Below are 17,422 nucleotides of genomic sequence, written 5' to 3' on the forward strand. Positions count from 1 at the left end.
GGCAGGTTGCTGGTACAAGAAGGTGGAGACACGGTCAGTACCATGTGGACATGGAGGCAATGTCTCAGCTGATGCTATCTTATGCTAGAGGCTGAGTGAAACCTCACTGAAGTTGGTGGGAGTAACAGCCACCCTTCATTCAGAATAAATGCACAAAGTAATTGAGCTCTCCTTTATGGAATAGACAGCTGGAACAATAGGAGCCACCACCCAAAACACAGGCTGCATGCACAGTTGGAGTAGGAGTGGAACCAGCTGATCTGAAGGTTTTTCCTGGGGACTGAATGCAAATGCAAAACACTGTTTGCTGGAGCTGTGTGAGTGCGTGTGTGAGTGAGAAGCAGCAAAACACCACAAAAGCATACAGAGAAGGCAGCAAGAAAGCTTGATAGACAGAGAAGCACTTCCAGCTTTTTCTCAGGGTCATGCTATGAGAGAGAGCTTTCAGGTAAAATGCTATCTGGAAAGAGACTTGGAACTGTGAGCAAAGAAACTTTCTCTGGCTGTTTGTTTCCTATCATGTTCAGGGAAATAGGATATTCTTTATAAATAAACAGGACTGCATCAAAGAAATACCACAACATCATTTTCTCCCCAAAAGGAAACAACTCGCAAGGCCCTGAATATTGGCTAACCACTCGGGTCAAAACAGTCTGCTACACAGACTGCCACTTCTGGACCAGAACCACACACAGAATGTTGGGACTACATTGTGATGGAAATGTGGGATGACTAGCAGCGGACCCAGAACTTTCATATAGGGAAAGTAACTTTCCTGGAGCTGTGTGAGGAGCTCATGCTGGCACTTGAGCACCACGGCAGTCAAATGAGAGAGATGCAGTAATGGTCCAGATGCGTGTTGCTATCATCCGGTGGACGTTGATTAGATATCTGTGGTAATCTGGGGTTGGCACAGTAGTTGTGGAGGTTTGCAAGGCAATTATCATGCTACTGCAATCCTGCATCCCTGTAATATTATGGGTTTTTAACAGATGGGATTCCTGGATTGCGCAGGTAATATTGCTGGCACACATACACCCATTGTATGCCTTCCATTTGGAGCAAGTGAGTACATTAACAGGAAAAGATACTACTCTGTCCTTATGCAGGCCTCTGTGGACCACCATTACAGATTCATGGACACCTATGTGATGCTGGTAAACCAGGTGCCGACTCTTGCCAATCTGTAGGCCTCAGCTGAGCACTGACAAATTCATAGCCGGAAACCAGACAAGCTCACCCATCTTAGCAATGTTCAAGGTAGGTGTTAGACTTGTAAGGATGTGTTGAGACTCTAAAAAAGTCTTGTCATTTGCTGTGTGCACTGATCTTACTTGTAATGTCTGTATCTCATGCTATAAGGTTAATATTAAAGTTTTGCTTTATAATTATAAAAATGCCTGCTCTGAACTTGTGAACTCAGATAGGAGGAATGGTTCCCTAGGACTACCAAAACTAAGGCTACCGGCATTGTCTTTGGTGTGAGATACAAATTGATCTGGGAGAAGTGACTGGGCTCTTGAGACTGGGAGCAACGTGAATCTTCGTGATTTTTGGTGTAAGTGACCATTTATCACTAAGTCGAGCTTGTCTAGGTGGCAAGAGAGACTGGAATGCCCAAGGGGACTGTCTGTGACTCCATGATAAGGCTGTTACAGTCATCCAGGAGTTCACATTTTTTACTGGGTTGGTGAAATCTAATAGAACATACCAGCAGTTTGGGGTGTCTGCCCTGCTTTTTGACAGTCTGTCCTGAGGTTGGCACTCACGATTGTGGACCTCTCCAGACAGCTTGACAATCTGCATAGGATACACTTTTGGGGCAGCACCAGATTTGGAATTGCTTTTCTTAGCCCTGCTGTAGCTCACCCTGAGCACCTTTATATTTTCCCTTCACTGTTGTCCTCTATGGTTGATCCATGACTGGCCAGCAATTTCCAAAGCTATGTTTCATACTTTTGGGCATTCCTCTCTGGGTCCCAAAGTCAGGGGTTTTGCTTCCTTTGGCCCAAAGGTTGACCGAGAGTTTGGTATTGGCTACTAGCTGAGTGGCTGCATCCTGATACATGGTCTTCTTTCTGGGCAGTCCTCTCACTGGTGTATTGGATACCATACATGACCGAAGCTGAAGGTATTGCAATGTAGGGCCAAGGACACTGAGTAGAACTATATGAAGGTCAGTAACTTGCAGTCAGGAGACAGAGCACAGGTAGATTGCAAGATAGGACACAGGATTGGGTGCTCTGGGGACTTGTGAGATGAGACTGGTGGGCAGGGGCGGCTCCAGGCCCCAGCACGCCAAGTGCATGCTTGGGGCGGCATGCCGCGGGGGGCGCTCTGCCGGTCGCCGGGAGGGCGGCAGGCAGGGTGCCTTTGGCGGCATGCCTGCGGAGGGTCCGCTGTTCCCGCAGCTCCACTGAAGCCGCGGGACCAGCGGACCCTCTGCAGGCATGCCTGCGGGAGGTCCACCGGTCCCGCAGCTCCACTGAAGCCGCGGGACCAGCGGACCCTCCGCAGGCATGCCTGCGGGAGGTCCACCGGAGCTGCGGGACTGGCAAGTGGCAGAGTGCCCCCCGCGGCATGATGCCGTGCTTGGGGCGGCGAAATGTCTAGAGCCGCCCCTGCTGGTGGGCCATCATCTATACATTGTTATGATTGATTGTATCTGCTCCTTTCACTGAAGACATCTTGCATAACCAAAAAAACAAGACAGGGTGTGGTGGCTGCCCGATGCTGGGGCATCACTATGGAGTGTTGGTGTCTGTATTAACAAGCAAATTTATGATTATGATTCACAATGAATTTTTTCTAGTGAAGACAAAGCCATATATGATGGAGGTGGGTTTTTAAAAGTTTAGATTTATAATTCTGAAAAGGTATTGTTGTATCATGTTCTGTAACTTCCTCACCCATGATCGATTCCATACAGGGGCAGGTCCTTAGGTCTAGGCAACCTCAGGTTTCAAATTACAGGACCTGATTAGGGCAGGAGGGAACAAAAGTAGTTTAGAGCCACCTTATGCTCCTTCATTCTGGAGGCCAATTAGTCCCAAAATAAGGTAAATTACACTCAAGCCTGTAACATTATCACCGCGGTGAGGGTGGGGGTCACAGATTATGTGACTTGTTCTTTTTAAAGCTCATAAACTGCTGCCTCACTTCACAACTTCGGGAAATGTAACTGTAGCCCTCTCGCCCCCTATTCAAATTATCCAGGGGACCCTCTGATCAGCATGTGACTTCATTACAAATCACTGGGCTGAGTGGTCTGTCAAAGCTGAGGCATATTGGCTGGTCAAGGTGTAGACGATTGCTCTGCTGCTGCCCATATTATACCTGTTCCGTGGATTGATGATTTCTAACTTCCATGCTGTTGATGTGACATCTTTTACAAGCAGAAAAATCCGTTCCTGTGCTCAAATCTCTCTATGTGTTTGACAGCCTACTTTTCAAGATGCAGTAAGCTTTAAACTTCATTTCTGATTGATTATATCTTGGTTTCCTGTTGGCGATCCTATTGAGTATTGGTTACCAGGATATCAAAATATCAAACAACAAAATATTCAATATTTGACCTGCTAGTGTGAGTGATTGCGGGATTGTAGGAGTGTATGTATGACAGGTAACTAAGGCAACGTAACCCCTAGGTCAGATCATGCTAGTTATTTTTGTATTTAGAAAACGTTTGCATTATTAATCCAAGCTCAATGAAATGTACACAAGCCTCACTGTGACTGATTACTCAAGCTATTTTAGTCATGAACTCATGAGTCCTCTCTCTCTTCCCCTCCCTTATGCCTTTCTCCCTCCCCCCAAAACACTGCTCTATAAATCAGTTAGTTGCATGGTGGTCTGTAGTTCCTTTTGTCCTCTCTTGTCTCTCTTTAACTGCGGAAACCATAGTTGCCACACAGTCTAGTTCTCCCATCTTCAGAGACCTAAGCAAAGTTTCTATTTGTTGCTCCTGTTTTTCCTGGATAATACTGTGATGCTGGCAGAACAGGTGCCATCTCATGCCAAAGTCCCACACCAATTTACTTGTGTATTAGTATAGATGAAAGTGATAGTTAAATGTATAAAAGTGTATTTGGTATTTAAATTTCATGAAAACTAATGGAAGGTTACTTACTATATCCCATTATAATGTAGTAGCAAAGAGTTACATTGTGTATACCTCTGTAACTAAATAACCCATCAAATGAGAAAGAAGCCTTGTGAATGGAAATGAACTTTTCTGTTAAAGTGCTAATTTCAGAGCAACTGGTCATTGTTTGTGATGATTAGCGGTCAGATGCATTCCTCACTCTCCATCATCAAAGGAAGAGCCCATGTGGGTAGTGACCCTGTCAGCTTGTTTTCTATGAGGAGAAGCTGTAAGTATGGATTCAGGGAAAGACCCTTCATCTTTGGACTGTTTGGATTCTAACAGGGTGGAATAACTGAATGAGAAGACTGAGCTCCCCAGAGTTATTCTTGGTAGCCCTGAGAGATGTTTGGAAACTGGCAGATTACTACATCTCTGCAACTGAAGTTATGCAAGTAGGGAAGGTGGAAGAAGAGCTGTTAATTGAAGTTTCAGGAGAGACACTGAATCAGAAGACAATTTGTGTACTTAGGAAGTAACTTTAGTGCCATTATTGAGAGATCTGGAGAAGTGAAGGGATGAACCCAGTGTACATGGGTGGCAGTGAAAGAGGTAGCAGGAGTACCATGGGACCAACAATTAAGTAACAAACTAAAAGGAATAGTGGATGGTGCGTGTGTGTGTGTGTCCCTGCCTGCTCTATCATTTGGAAATGGTGGGTCTTACGGAAATGGAAGAAAAGATGCGGGTAGTAGAAAGTACTCTGAGGTGAATGGCAGGCAAGCAGAGGGTAGACAGAGCATTCATGGAAGAAATTGGGGGAAAATGAATGTGGGACTCTCAGTGATGGATGGGCTGGACATGTGATAAGAACGGAAGAAGAACAACCAGCAAAGAAACCATGGGTGGAAGAGGACAGCAAGAAATGATATGGAAGACCAAGGATACAATGGAAAGACTCTGTCAAGAGAGGTTTGAAGAGGAAAGGGCTGGCATACGAAGACCTACAAACCTGTGCCAGGGACCAGAAGGAGTGGCAAAGAATCATGGACACTTCTGATTCCATGTAAGTGGGAAAAGGAGTCAAAAAAGTCTGTGGACTGGCACTCCAGAAACCCTAACCTCCTTGTCCCAAGCAGTGACAGGCATAGTGGACTGTAAATAGAGGCTAGTGCCCAGTGTCTACTTACCCATCCACAGACCACATCTATTGTAGGTGATGACCAGTAGCCTAGGTAACAGGGTTCAGCAACCTGGAATTTGGCATCATGCTGATCAATGAAAGCTAGATCATCCACAAACTGATTTTAGATGAGGTGCTATTCCTTGCTCCTATCTAGGCACTGGAATAGCAATACATGAAAATGCTTTTCTCTATCTTCAGCATTTCTTTTGGGTATGGCCTAGCCACACATTCATCACCTCCAGGGTTCCCAGAAACTATTTCATTCAGCACAGAGAGGCTTGCCTTGTGGGTAGGAGAGAGACAACATATCACATGGCTGCTTCATGTGCTACAGTCCATCTCTAGTTCCAGTACCTTTTCAAGGCCTTACTCTTTCCAGCATTCTTTAGGCAACGGCCTAGCTATCTCAGAAACCACTTCATTCTTCAGGCCATGATAACACTGCCATCAGTGGGGATGTTTCCACTTGACACAGTCCACATTGAAACTTGGGAGCCCAGAATTCACTCAGTGGAAGGCTATCTGCTACAGGAGACAAGGATGAACCAAATCTTGCTACTTTTAGAGCAAAATGTAAGATTCCTCACCTTCTTGTAGACCTTCCCTCAATAAAAGTTATCACAGGATAGTATAGTGACATTTCTCTTGGATATAAACAATAGCATATTGATATAAAAATGCCATTGACTGTCCATGGGATCTTTGATCCAAAATCCCTTTAGAAAATAAGATTTAGGCTCCTACATCAGTTATCTATCATTGAGTACCGCAGTGCCTAAATATCTTTAAAAATTTGGGCCACAGCATCTTAGAAATGCCTAGAGAGATTTGTGAGTAAATCTCGATGAAGTAGTTTGAAAGATGGTTTGATAGACACAAACTTGTAACCTTCGCTTCCCTAGTGTAAAACATAAATAATTTATGTAGCTATAATCTTTCTTGTTTCTAACTTAACTTCAAGTCTTTATGACAACAAAGTTAGCAAAATTATGGCTTGCAGCATTAAAGTCAAGGGGAATTTTTTCATTGACTGACTTATATGGGATTATGATTAGGTCCCCAGAGAAGAAAGACTACTACTGTAGCTTAGATTTTACTCTGGTAGTAATTTTAAGTGTTTCATTTTAACTTCATGATTAGAAAGCAGTTTAATAAAGACATTTTTCAAATGAATAGTTTGCTTGTGTCATATTTAGAAGGTTTTTTTGGCAGCACCCATCTATATTTACTATAGAGTTCATTTTGTTTTAAACGTTTTGACAATGCCACTATATGTGGTTACCAGTAAGTACAGCATAGTGAAAAACAAAATATTTAAATATAATTTATTCCTTCACTTTTACTTGTAGAGTCCCCAGTTCAGCGATCCCTATTTTTATTTTATCCAAAAATAAGACAAATGTAGTAGAAAGATAATAACATAGAACAAGAGAGCGATGAATTGGCTACTGGTTTAGGGGGAACCAGAAATGAAAACCTGAAAGTGGCAAAGGGGAAATTTTAAATTGCAACAGTGAGTTCAAGCCAAAAGAATATTTTATCAAAGTCTGTAGTTGACTTACCATCAATAATGTTGCTCAGAAATAGTTACGATAAAATAATTAATAAATTGGTATACAAAATGATCCTGCATTGGACTAGATGATCTAGGAGGCACTTTCTAACTGGATATGCTGTAAATTTATGAAAACTTGATGAGACCATAAAACACCTGTGAAAGTGTGCATGGAGCTTCTCTTCCCTACCCCTCTCCCCCCATTTTTAGAGGCATTAGAAAATCACTATCTATTCAAAACCCAAATGTTTTATTTCAAAAATCAGTTAAGGTTGTTAAGTGAGAATAATGTAGTTACCTACTATATTTACAAAACCCAAGCACTTGAAAACAAAGAAATGAATTAGTCCAGATATGATGACCACATAATAAGCAACCATATTCGTATCAAATATAAAAAAAGGGCTTTTTGGCGTGGAATGCAAGCAAAAGGGTAATTTTACCACATCCTGGAATTTCCTTTTGAAAAGTAGTCCTGGATGGGTGAGAAGTCAATGATGAAAATATTCTCCATCTCTATGAGTGGTTTTCCCACTCTGGCAGTTTCACCATTGCCATTTTAAAATAATGGCAATTTCTAAAGGTTGGGTTTTTTTTAAATTCTGGACCTTGAATAATACTGCCTCTTGTACCACTGCTTAAAATTGTGACATAGTGTGATTTTGTTGGAAAAGGACACAAGGAAACATTGAACCAGGTACTTTAATCGCTCTACTTACTCAATTTAAACAAACTTTGTTGCCAATAAAACTTTAAATCATATCCTAAATTTGAAGACGTGGGGATTTTAAGTTTTCTTCATTTTGGGGTATGTTGCTTTTTTGGGTTTTGGATTTTTTTTTAAGTTATATGGGAGATCAAAATCAGCCTTATTATGGGATTATGATTGCAACTTTTACTTAGCTTTTACTAGCTATCACCAGTAAAACAACTGACACTACCAGAGCTGCGGGCTTCTAGAGTTTGGCTTAAGGAAGATCTCTTATAATGCCCAATACTGCACCCACTAAAATCAATATAAAAAACTCCCATTACCATTGACATAAGTGAGAGCAAGATTGGGCCCCAAACTGTCCACAACAAACAGTAAAAAAATTTGCTTAATGACACCCTCTTGTTTTCAGTTATACTGAACATATTAGTTTTTATTTTTTTTATAGATAGTTTGAAGGAGGAGTAACGGGCCATTTTTGAGATAGAAACTGACAGAAACTTTAGTCTAAAATTAAAATTTTAAAATGGCTAATATTTTTATGTAAATGAAAACTAGTTTGAAGAATTTTCTCCAAATCTGTACATAAATGTTTTCCTTTGCCTTAAGAGTAAATGTGACCACCTTCAGGTCAAATCGATTTTCCAAGCAAATGTTATAGCAGAAACTGATTGCAACCTTAACAATGGAGAGGCTGCTGCATCTCCATAATATTTAGCACCCGGACTAAAGTTGGTGTGACCACAGTAGGTCTATCCTGGTTGAAAGAACCACAAGCTTGTACTTCTCTCTCATTATAGGCTTACAAGTGGACAGATAATTTGTTACTTAATGTTTTAGCATACAAACTTAATTGGTGGCTTACAACCTGTTATATACTCAGATTTTTGAGATTTCCATTCACTGTGGTTAAGCTCTTTTTTTCAGATGAGTTGAATCACTACTGTGAGTGATTCTCCATACTAAACCAGTTAAGAAAATCAAAACATGTACGAGTATTATTTGTCATGTTCTCACTTTAGTACAAATTATCTATTTGTGGTTTGTTATGGATATTTTACATAACTAGCTTCCAGGTACCTGGAGCTGTCTTCAGGTAAAGTTATGTGGTCAACAGACTGCCATATTATTTTAACTAAGCCTTTCGATCTTGGAAACAATAAATACTACTTACTAATCCCTATATAACATTGTTGTGTGTTTAAATAATTTTACAAAATATAAGTAATCCTTACAATAACCCTGTGAGATAAATGACTATTATTAGCAATAAAACATAGGGCCCAATCCCCAACAGGTGCATCTCCATAATTGAACTGTGCCAGTCTACATAAGAGTGGTTTTGGCTCAGTCTAGAACGAAAGTTTCCAAATTCTGAATTATGGAGCACTTGCTGATGATCCATGGAGAGCTGGCTCCCCCTTCGTATTTCCAACTGCTAAATTGCATTAAAAGAAGGTACAACATTTAAAAAAAAAGCCTTTGCTAATGTTACTTTTTCACATATTTAATTGCTGTAGATGCTGCAGAGATATTATGGAATGCAAAGGGGTGGGCAAGAGGTGGTCTGCAAAATTAAGAGTGGGAAAGCAAGTGATCTCTAATACAATACCTGTATTAAAATGTGATCCATACTATGAAAGAAGCTAGGAACCATGATCCAGAACACATTCCAGTTTCTTGTGCTGTGCCCCGGCATCTGCTTTTCTACCAGCAAGTGACTACCTATTCCTAAAAAGCTACACAGTGGTTTGGCCTTTACAAAATATTCAGTACACGCAATATTGTCTTTACTAGATGACTTGCCTAATGGATTAATTAAATCAGTACTAAAAATATCTATAAAGTCAAATTGTGCCATACAGCTCATTTAGGTAACTTATTATTTTCTGGATCTTATCTTTCAGAAAACACACCTGAGAAGTATTTGTCTCCACTACCAGCAGTATCTTATTCTGAAGAGACATTTTCTCAGCTTTTTAAATAATGCAACTGGAATAACCATCTTCATTCTTTGGTAATTATAATTTTAAAAAATCAAAACTAGTAAATAAATAATTATTTGTATTTGTGCAGTATCTTTCTCCCAATGATCTCCAGTCACTTTACAAAGCTGGATTCCCCACGTTCCATGTCACACCCTCCTCACCGGCTCTGTATTCCCTAATCTCCTCCCCCACCAGTGCTTTGTGCTCCACATGCCAAGTGCCCTTTGCCCCACTATGTGCCCTGCATGCTCACTCCCTACTCCTTTTTTGGGTCAAGTCTCCCTAATAGGGGCTGTCTTGTCCCATTCCAACAGTACCTTCCTCCATCTCATTGGGAAGAGGGCTGGTGAGTGTCCTCTGTCCTCTCACTGTGCCAGGTCCATTGGGAGGGAATTCTTCCTCTCCTTTCCTGTAAGTGTAGACAACAGGAAGGAAGCTGGATTCTTTCCTCTGGATCCACTTGCTGTTTGAATTGGGTGCCACCTCTGCCTTTCAGCTGGTTAGCCCAGAGGGAGAGCGAGAGAAGAATGCTAAGTCTGCCACTGCTGCACACAAAATCAGCAGAAGGGCTGGATCTGGCCTTCCCTTACCTGCCCTGTGCCACAGGCTCAAAGACATTATTGCTCCCTCCTGCTTGGGAGTTTGAGGGAAATGTCCCACTCTTTTCCCCCAAACGAACCCCCAGTGGTTGCATCTCTGATTGAGGCCCACATTTTCAAAAACGTCCACCAAGTTTGGGGTGCCAAACTTGAGACTCTAGATCCACAAAGGAAACTAAGGGTTAACATGGCAAGTTAGCAAGGCAGTAAGAATCTATAGTGCACCTATTTGCCACACAGTCACGTCCAGTGCAGTGAAAGTGTTGGAGTGCAGCTTAATGTACTAGACTTTCAAGTAGTAGTAAAGCAAGTGCACTCCGGGACTTTCACTGCGCTGTAAGTGTCCACATGGGACGTTACTGCACGGCAAGCTCGTGCACTGTAGATTCACACCATGGCTTGCCGCACAGTAAATTGCTATGTAGACAAGCCTTAGATTCGGCATTGCAATGCTTAAAGTTTAGGCACCTTGTCACATAGCAGAATCCACAGCTCCAAGTTAGGTGCCCAGGCTCCCTATACAATGCATGAAGAGAGTTAGGTGCTAAGAATAGGATTCGTAAAAGCCAGCAGCAGGTGAAGATGGTGGTGCTGCTGTCAGTCCCCCTTATATCTTATAGCTCCGCTGTGTAGAGCAGTCATCTGGGATGTGGGAGACCTGGGGTCAAGTCCCTACTCTGCCTGATTTATAGCAGGGACCTGAACCCAGGTGTTCCACCTCCCAGGTGAATGTCATAACCACTGGACTATAGGATATTCCAGGGCAGAGCTCTCCATCTCTCCCGTTCATGCTGTTCCACTCTGTATAAAATGCTTACTATTTTTGGAGCAGGGAGTAGAACCTGTGTCTCCCAGGTGAGTGCCCAAACCACTAGACTATAGAGTCAGTCTCTCTCTCTCTCTCGCTCGCTTTAGCCCAATGACTATTTAAGTACTTTATAAGGGACTTTACCAGCAGAAACTTAGGCACCTTAGGGTAAGATGGCAGCTGAGCAGGAGTTTTGAGAATCTAAATTTTGGATTATGGATCTAGCCCTAAGGGCCTGATTTTCAGAGGCACCCACAGCTTTAGTTAAAAACCAGTGGGACATGTGGATGCCTCTGCAAATCAGGTTAAGGTGTTTCAAGATTGGCACCCAAACTGAGGATACTTGACATGTCCATAACATTGTGACCAAACCAACATCTCCTTGATTCTGTTGGCATGTTCCCAGGTGGTTGCCCATCTTTTCCAACTTGCTCCTCAGACCAGTGTGTGTAGCTGGTGTAAATGCACTCATCCAAAACATTTTTGTGAAGGGTCTTTTTTTTTTTAAATTCTGTCAGCTGTTTGACCTATTGAACATCTGAAATATTATTTGTCATTCTGGTGGAATCCACGTGGGATAATCAAAGGTACATGACAAAGGCAAATTATCATACAGCTTTGCAGTCACGGACAATATTATCATCAAAACGTGTTTATGTTTATGACTGGGAACCATGTAATAAATTAGAGGGGTATACAATAATCTACACATGAAGGTAAAATTGAACGAGGAGGTTATACATATGTACTTATCACATGCCTGTGACTGCATTACCTGCCCACTGATCAATCTCTGTGATTATATTTGACTATTTCAAACCATTGAGCGGCTTAAAACAACTGTCATTTATGTTAAAATCACCTAGCCAAATAAATATTTCCTCCTCCTCTCCCAATATTACCTGTATTGCTGTAATACCTAGAGGCTGCCAATTAAAGGATGAGAGTGAGGCACATATAACAAAGTCCCTGTTCCAAAGTTCTTACAGTCCAATGTGGAAGGAATTCTTCCCTGAGGTTCAAGATAGGCAAAATTCAGTCCTGAGCCAGTGACAGCTTTTTATACATCAAGAGTTACAGTTTAAAAATCGAGCAGCCCACACCTTCACAGGGCTAAAAACAGGCACTGTACTATTTGGAAGAGGAAATTCCTTCCTCGGTGGGACTCGGAGCTTGAATCTAGCCTTGGACGAAGCTAAGCTGGGAGACTTCAAATTTGTGACATTTTTATATCTAGAAAGAACAATTTTAGGTATTTTACTTTAAATAGTTTTAACCTCTCACTCTGGGCCCTGTGGAGCTGGACCCTCTTTAAAGTTGGTAACATTAGTTTTTCAGTAATATATATGGGCATATGCAAGATGATGTGAGATAGACATTTTATCACCAGGAGATAAAATGATGCTTAGCATAATTTACTTGTGGTTTTTCCACTTCTGAGTAAGAGGATCATCCCAGACTCCTGCTGATTAAACCCTCATACCAGTATTCCCTATATATTTCATGGTCCCATACTTTATCATAGGGCTTCACAGTCTGTCACATACGCCTGCATATATGGCATATATGTAATATGATACTGCTCTTCTGCCAACCAGTCTTAGTTACATTATTATCTTCAGAAAAGATGTGTGCATGTTACTAAATATCCTAATTGTTTTTGTGGTTGTTTTGTTTTAGCTGCATCAGTGCATATCTACCAGGAATAGAAGCTGAAAGAAGAAGAACATGGGAGGCAGTTATAGCTGATTTGCGTGAGATTAAAAACACATCTGATGTAAGTTCACAAACCATTAACGTTTCATAGAATCATTTGGGTAGGAAGAGACCTGGAGTTGGTTGTCTAGCCCAGTGCATAAATAGTAAGTAAGTAGGGGGAGAAGGGAGGGAAAGAAGAGAACTGATGTAATGCTGTAGCACAGGAATAAGCAGGGGGGTAGATAACAATATGTGACACTTGGGGTGGACCCTGCATTACAGCCCCTTAAACTAAGTGTTTTCTTCTTCAATTTTTATTTCCTTCAATGCTGTATTTTAATCTCTGCAGCATTTGTTCTTAGTCAGATAAAACAAGAAGAGAGTATTTCTGAAGAGAAGAATTGGGAGTAGGCTTCTTCTGAGAAAGTACTGCTGGAACTCAGCTCCAGAAATGTGCTTCTTACTTTGAGCCTCATACTGTGGGGTGCTGGGGAATCTCATGCTCACAAGGGCCTTATGCTGTGACTTCAGTGATCTCAGCACCTTGCAGGATTGACCCTTTGAGCACTGAGCTAGGCCATTCCCCTGGTAGGATTGACTTTATTATCCCTAAACTCAAGAATTATTGTTTATATATACAAATCTTTCTTTTAGAGCATCGATGCCTGTTTATACACTGCATATACAGACAAGCCAGTAAGTACATTTTGTAAATTTGACCTAGATTGGTCTAAGGGTGATATCCTTATTTCTTCTGAAGTAACCAGCTAAAGGCAATCAATGTTTAATTTGATCAAAGCTTCTGAAACCAAATCATTTGCATTAAAAATAAGTTTCCATTCTTTATTTGTATTAATCAGGATGTCTGTAAGCAGATATGGCTACTGAATCATTGGCTATAGAAGTTTGTCAGTTAAAAAGGAAGGACAAAATGATTTTTATCAAAAGGAAGAACTTTCCTTTTTGTCAAAAGAAAACATGATTCTCCAACATTATGCACTCTGCTAGAGCATTCTAAAATAGTGTTAAGATCTAAACTGCATAGGCATCCACCTTCAGGTAGTTTCTAACTGGAGGAATGGCAAAGCTAGAGGTAACTATCTTACACATTTATTTCAGTTTAGGGGATATAATGTACATCACAATCATCAGAGAGGTCATGTAGCCAATCTAATTTTAAAATGATCTCCTCAATGCAGCTTCTGCACTCTCCTAGGAAGACGGTTGTTACTGTCAGGAAGGTTTTCTTGATAGCCAAAACTTTTAGTTTTTTAAGAGGGAGGCAATATAGTCCCATGGATAAGGCATGGCTTTGGGAATCAGAACACCTGGGTCCTGTTCCTGGCTCTATCACTGACCTTGCTGTGTGACCTGAGACAAAATCAATCCATCTCTGTTTCTTCCATCTGTAAAATAGAGATAGTGATACTCCCTTTTTAAAAAATGCTTTGAGATTTTTGGATGGAAATTGATATCAGAGCTAAGTATCATTAATAATAACTTGATCCCATTATTCTTAATTATACCCCAAAGTATATCCTAATTAATTCCCATCCTATCTTGGTATTTACGTTCTTCACCAAGCCTGTTATGTCCTGACCCACCTTTAAACGTCATTTAACCAAGCTACACATTAACTTTCATGATAGGTGTAGATATTTACAAACATTTGCATGGCAAAACAAATACACAGTAGATCAAAATCAGCTGCTGGTTTGCAAAATTATATACCACATATGCACCTATTTCTTTAATTTTTCTATTGTAAAGCCATTGACATTTTTCATTTTCAGGATGAGTGCGAAGTACAAGTGATGGAATGCTTTTTGTTAGAGCTGAAAGTGATTTCCCATGAATGTGAAATCAGAAAAGGATGTAAAATCAAACAGTCTGTACGCAATGTGCTGGCAAATGTAAAGGCAAATTTACCAAATAATACAAGTTTACCGACCAGTCCGGTAAGTGCCATCTATAATAACTGGAAAGAGGACAATCCCAAAAAAGTGCATTTAATGGCTTGAGATAAATTCTGCTGTCAGATACGCATGACGGGGGTGTGAATGGCAGTCATCCACTCACACATTGATTTACACAGACAGAATTTAGCTCTTCTCAGAATAAAGTTTTTTAGAATGTTAGCAAAACAAAAACTTAAGAGGGTCCATCTAGTGTGTGTGCATGTGTAAACTGGTACCCCATGGCCAACATTTTCAAACTGAAGTTCATAGAGAGTGGACCATATTTAGACACCTAAAGATACATCACCTGGTTTTCAAAGGGACTGAACACTTGCATCTCCCACTGAAGTCACTGGCAGCTCTACAAGCTCATGTTTAAAAATCAGGCCTCTTAGATTTCAGTACTTAGGTTCCTTGGGAGCCTCCAGCAGGGCTCCTGCGGAAATTGTCTGCAGTGGAATTCCTTGTAAGAGGAAAGTGAGCAAGATTTGGCTGTCTATCAAAACCAATTCAACTATCCCCAGTTTTAATATCAAACCAATTTTTATTCAAAGAATTGTCATTTTTCTATTCTTCTGTTTCCCCTCTCCTTTTTTTTTCTTTTCTTTTTTCTTTTTTTTTGCAGAACAGGAATAAAATAACATGCAAACAATGTGAAGAGTACGAAGAAAGAAATTTTATTAAATTTATAGAGACTTTCGAAGAGTTTGCAAAACACAAGCTGAAATTTTTACCGCACGTTCCTAAATAGGCTCTCTTTTTTAAAGTGCTTAAGGGAAACTCCATAAACTTTGCTGGCACTTCAAGCAATATAATCATTGGATGGATGGAGAGACAGATGGTTTGGCTATTTTAAAAACTTTGTAAGACAGAAAGGCAGAAAAAAAGCAAAGTATAGCCAAGAATAATCTGAACTATGAACTGCGCCACAGACTATTTTGCCTTTTTATTTTTAATTTACTACTTCTTCTGGGAAGCTATTAAAATGTAAAATTATGTGTAAATGTAAATGTAAAATTTTACTCTTGCATCCGACGAAGTGGGTATTCACCCATGAAAGCTCATGCTCCAAAACGTCTGTTAGTCTATAAGGTGCCACAGGATTCTTTGCTGCGTGTATTTTATAAACATTTTAGATAAATATTTGCTCTTTGCATGTCTCAGTCATTGACTACTATTTAGAAAACATAGTAACTTGTACTGCAAATATTTTATTTTCCAGGAAAGCTTAACTTGTGCAAATGAGAATATATATATATATATACATATATATATAAATAACTGACCAGGTATGTGTTCGGAGTCCTCTTCTGTACCCAATCCCCACAGGATCAGAATCTGTCTCAGTCCCTAACTACAGAAGCTGGCTTTTTAGCTCAGGCTATACAGTCTCATGCTTTCATGTCTGGAGAGCCCTACTTCAGTTCCCTGCTGAGAGCCCACATAGCAATCACCACATGTGTAAAGTTGTGGGAACCAGTAGCTCATATAGCTGTGACTGTAGTAAACAGGGTTCTGATCCTGCAAGTTGCCCCATGTGAACAGACCCCTGTGGCCAAGTAATATCTCACTGATTTTAGTGGGGCTTTACATAATTACAGCACTCTGCTATCATAGAACAGCTTACAAAATCAGGGCCTACGTGTGTGGAAACCAGAGTCTGGATTATCAGAAAAATGCAGGACTGAAAGAGGCAGTTGTGCAGCTGTAAATTCAAACTGTCTGAATAACTTTCATTGATGAAGTGAATAAAATGGATACACACAATAATGCAGTACAGTGAAAATGCAGTGATGGTAAAACATTTTAGTAATTCTTCTAACAAGAAACAGTCATCCCCATCAAAGAATAGAATGAAAAGATGAAGGGGAATTAAGTTACCAAAAACTGATACTTAATTTCACAAGCATCTACCGTAGTCAAATTTTAACGCACTATTACAGACGTAGGCGAACTACAGCCCATGGGACCATCCTGCCTGGCCCCTGAGCTCCCGGCCAGGGAGCCTAATCCCCGGCCCCACCCGCGCTGTCCCTCCTCCTCCACAGCCACGCCGCCACATGGGCCGTGCTCTGGCCCACCACTCCCGCTGGGCAGCGTGGGGAGTGCAGCTGGCTCTGGCTGGGTGTTGCAGCTGTGAGCTCCTGCTGCTGGTAAGGGGGCGAGGAGTGCGGGGAGTGGTTGGGTAAGGGAGCAGGGAGTCCTGGGGGGCAGTCAGGGAGGAGGGGATGGTTGGATGGGATAGAGGTTCTGGGGTGGTGGTCAGGGGATGGGGAACAGGGAGAGTTGGGAGTGGGAGTCCTGGGGGGCCTGTCAGGGGCCAGGGATGTGGATATGGGTCAGGAGGGCAGTCAGGGGACAGGGAGCAGCGGGGGTTGGATAATGGGATGGGATCCCAGGGGGGAAGTTAGGGGCAGAGGGTCCCGGGAGGGGGCAGTCAGGGGACAAGGAGCAGGGGGGGTTGGATGGGTTGGGAGTTCTGAGGAGGGCAGTCAGGGGGCGGGAAGTGGGAGGAGGTGGATGGGGGCAGGGGCCAGGCTGTTTGGGGAGGCACAGCCTTCCCTACCCAGCCCTCCATACAGTTGAGCAACCCTGATGTGGCCCTCGGGCCAAAAAGTTTGCCCACCCCTGCACTATTAAGAGACAGGCAATAGACTGTTTGCCAAGCTAGTTGTGATTTCCTGCTCTCTCTTTTCTGGCTTTATTGTGTTCGAAGTGCTATGACATTCTGGACCAAATTCTGTTTGCCTTACCCAACTAATCCCATTGATTTTAAATGAGATGAATGTGTGAGTAAAGCCAGGAGGATTCAGTTCTATATGTTCACAGGCCAA

The 17,422-nt window shown here is 41.6% G+C and overlaps 1 protein-coding gene across 10 annotated transcripts in view; it reads left to right on the forward strand.

Annotated features, from left to right (window-relative positions):
• The window catches only part of IL15 (interleukin 15), a 74,967-nt gene extending 58,167 nt beyond the window's left edge, over positions 1-16,800 (forward strand). For 4 of the 10 annotated variants that reach the window (XM_045019698.1, XM_045019699.1, XM_045019700.1 and 1 more), the window contains 5 exons: positions 9,445-9,554; positions 12,613-12,709; positions 13,285-13,326; positions 14,424-14,588; positions 15,214-16,789. In XM_045019698.1, the coding sequence (XP_044875633.1) occupies positions 9,445-9,554; positions 12,613-12,709; positions 13,285-13,326; positions 14,424-14,588; positions 15,214-15,339 (540 nt within the window). In that variant the 3' untranslated portion in view covers positions 15,340-16,789. The other 6 variants (XM_045019701.1, XM_045019702.1, XM_045019704.1 and 3 more) reach the window with 4 other exon arrangements.
• Positions 16,801-17,422: the final 622 nt, after the last annotated feature.

Source organism: Mauremys mutica, chromosome 5 (genome assembly GCF_020497125.1).
Source record: "Mauremys mutica isolate MM-2020 ecotype Southern chromosome 5, ASM2049712v1, whole genome shotgun sequence".
In the NCBI taxonomy this organism is placed as follows: domain Eukaryota; kingdom Metazoa; phylum Chordata; order Testudines; family Geoemydidae; genus Mauremys; species Mauremys mutica.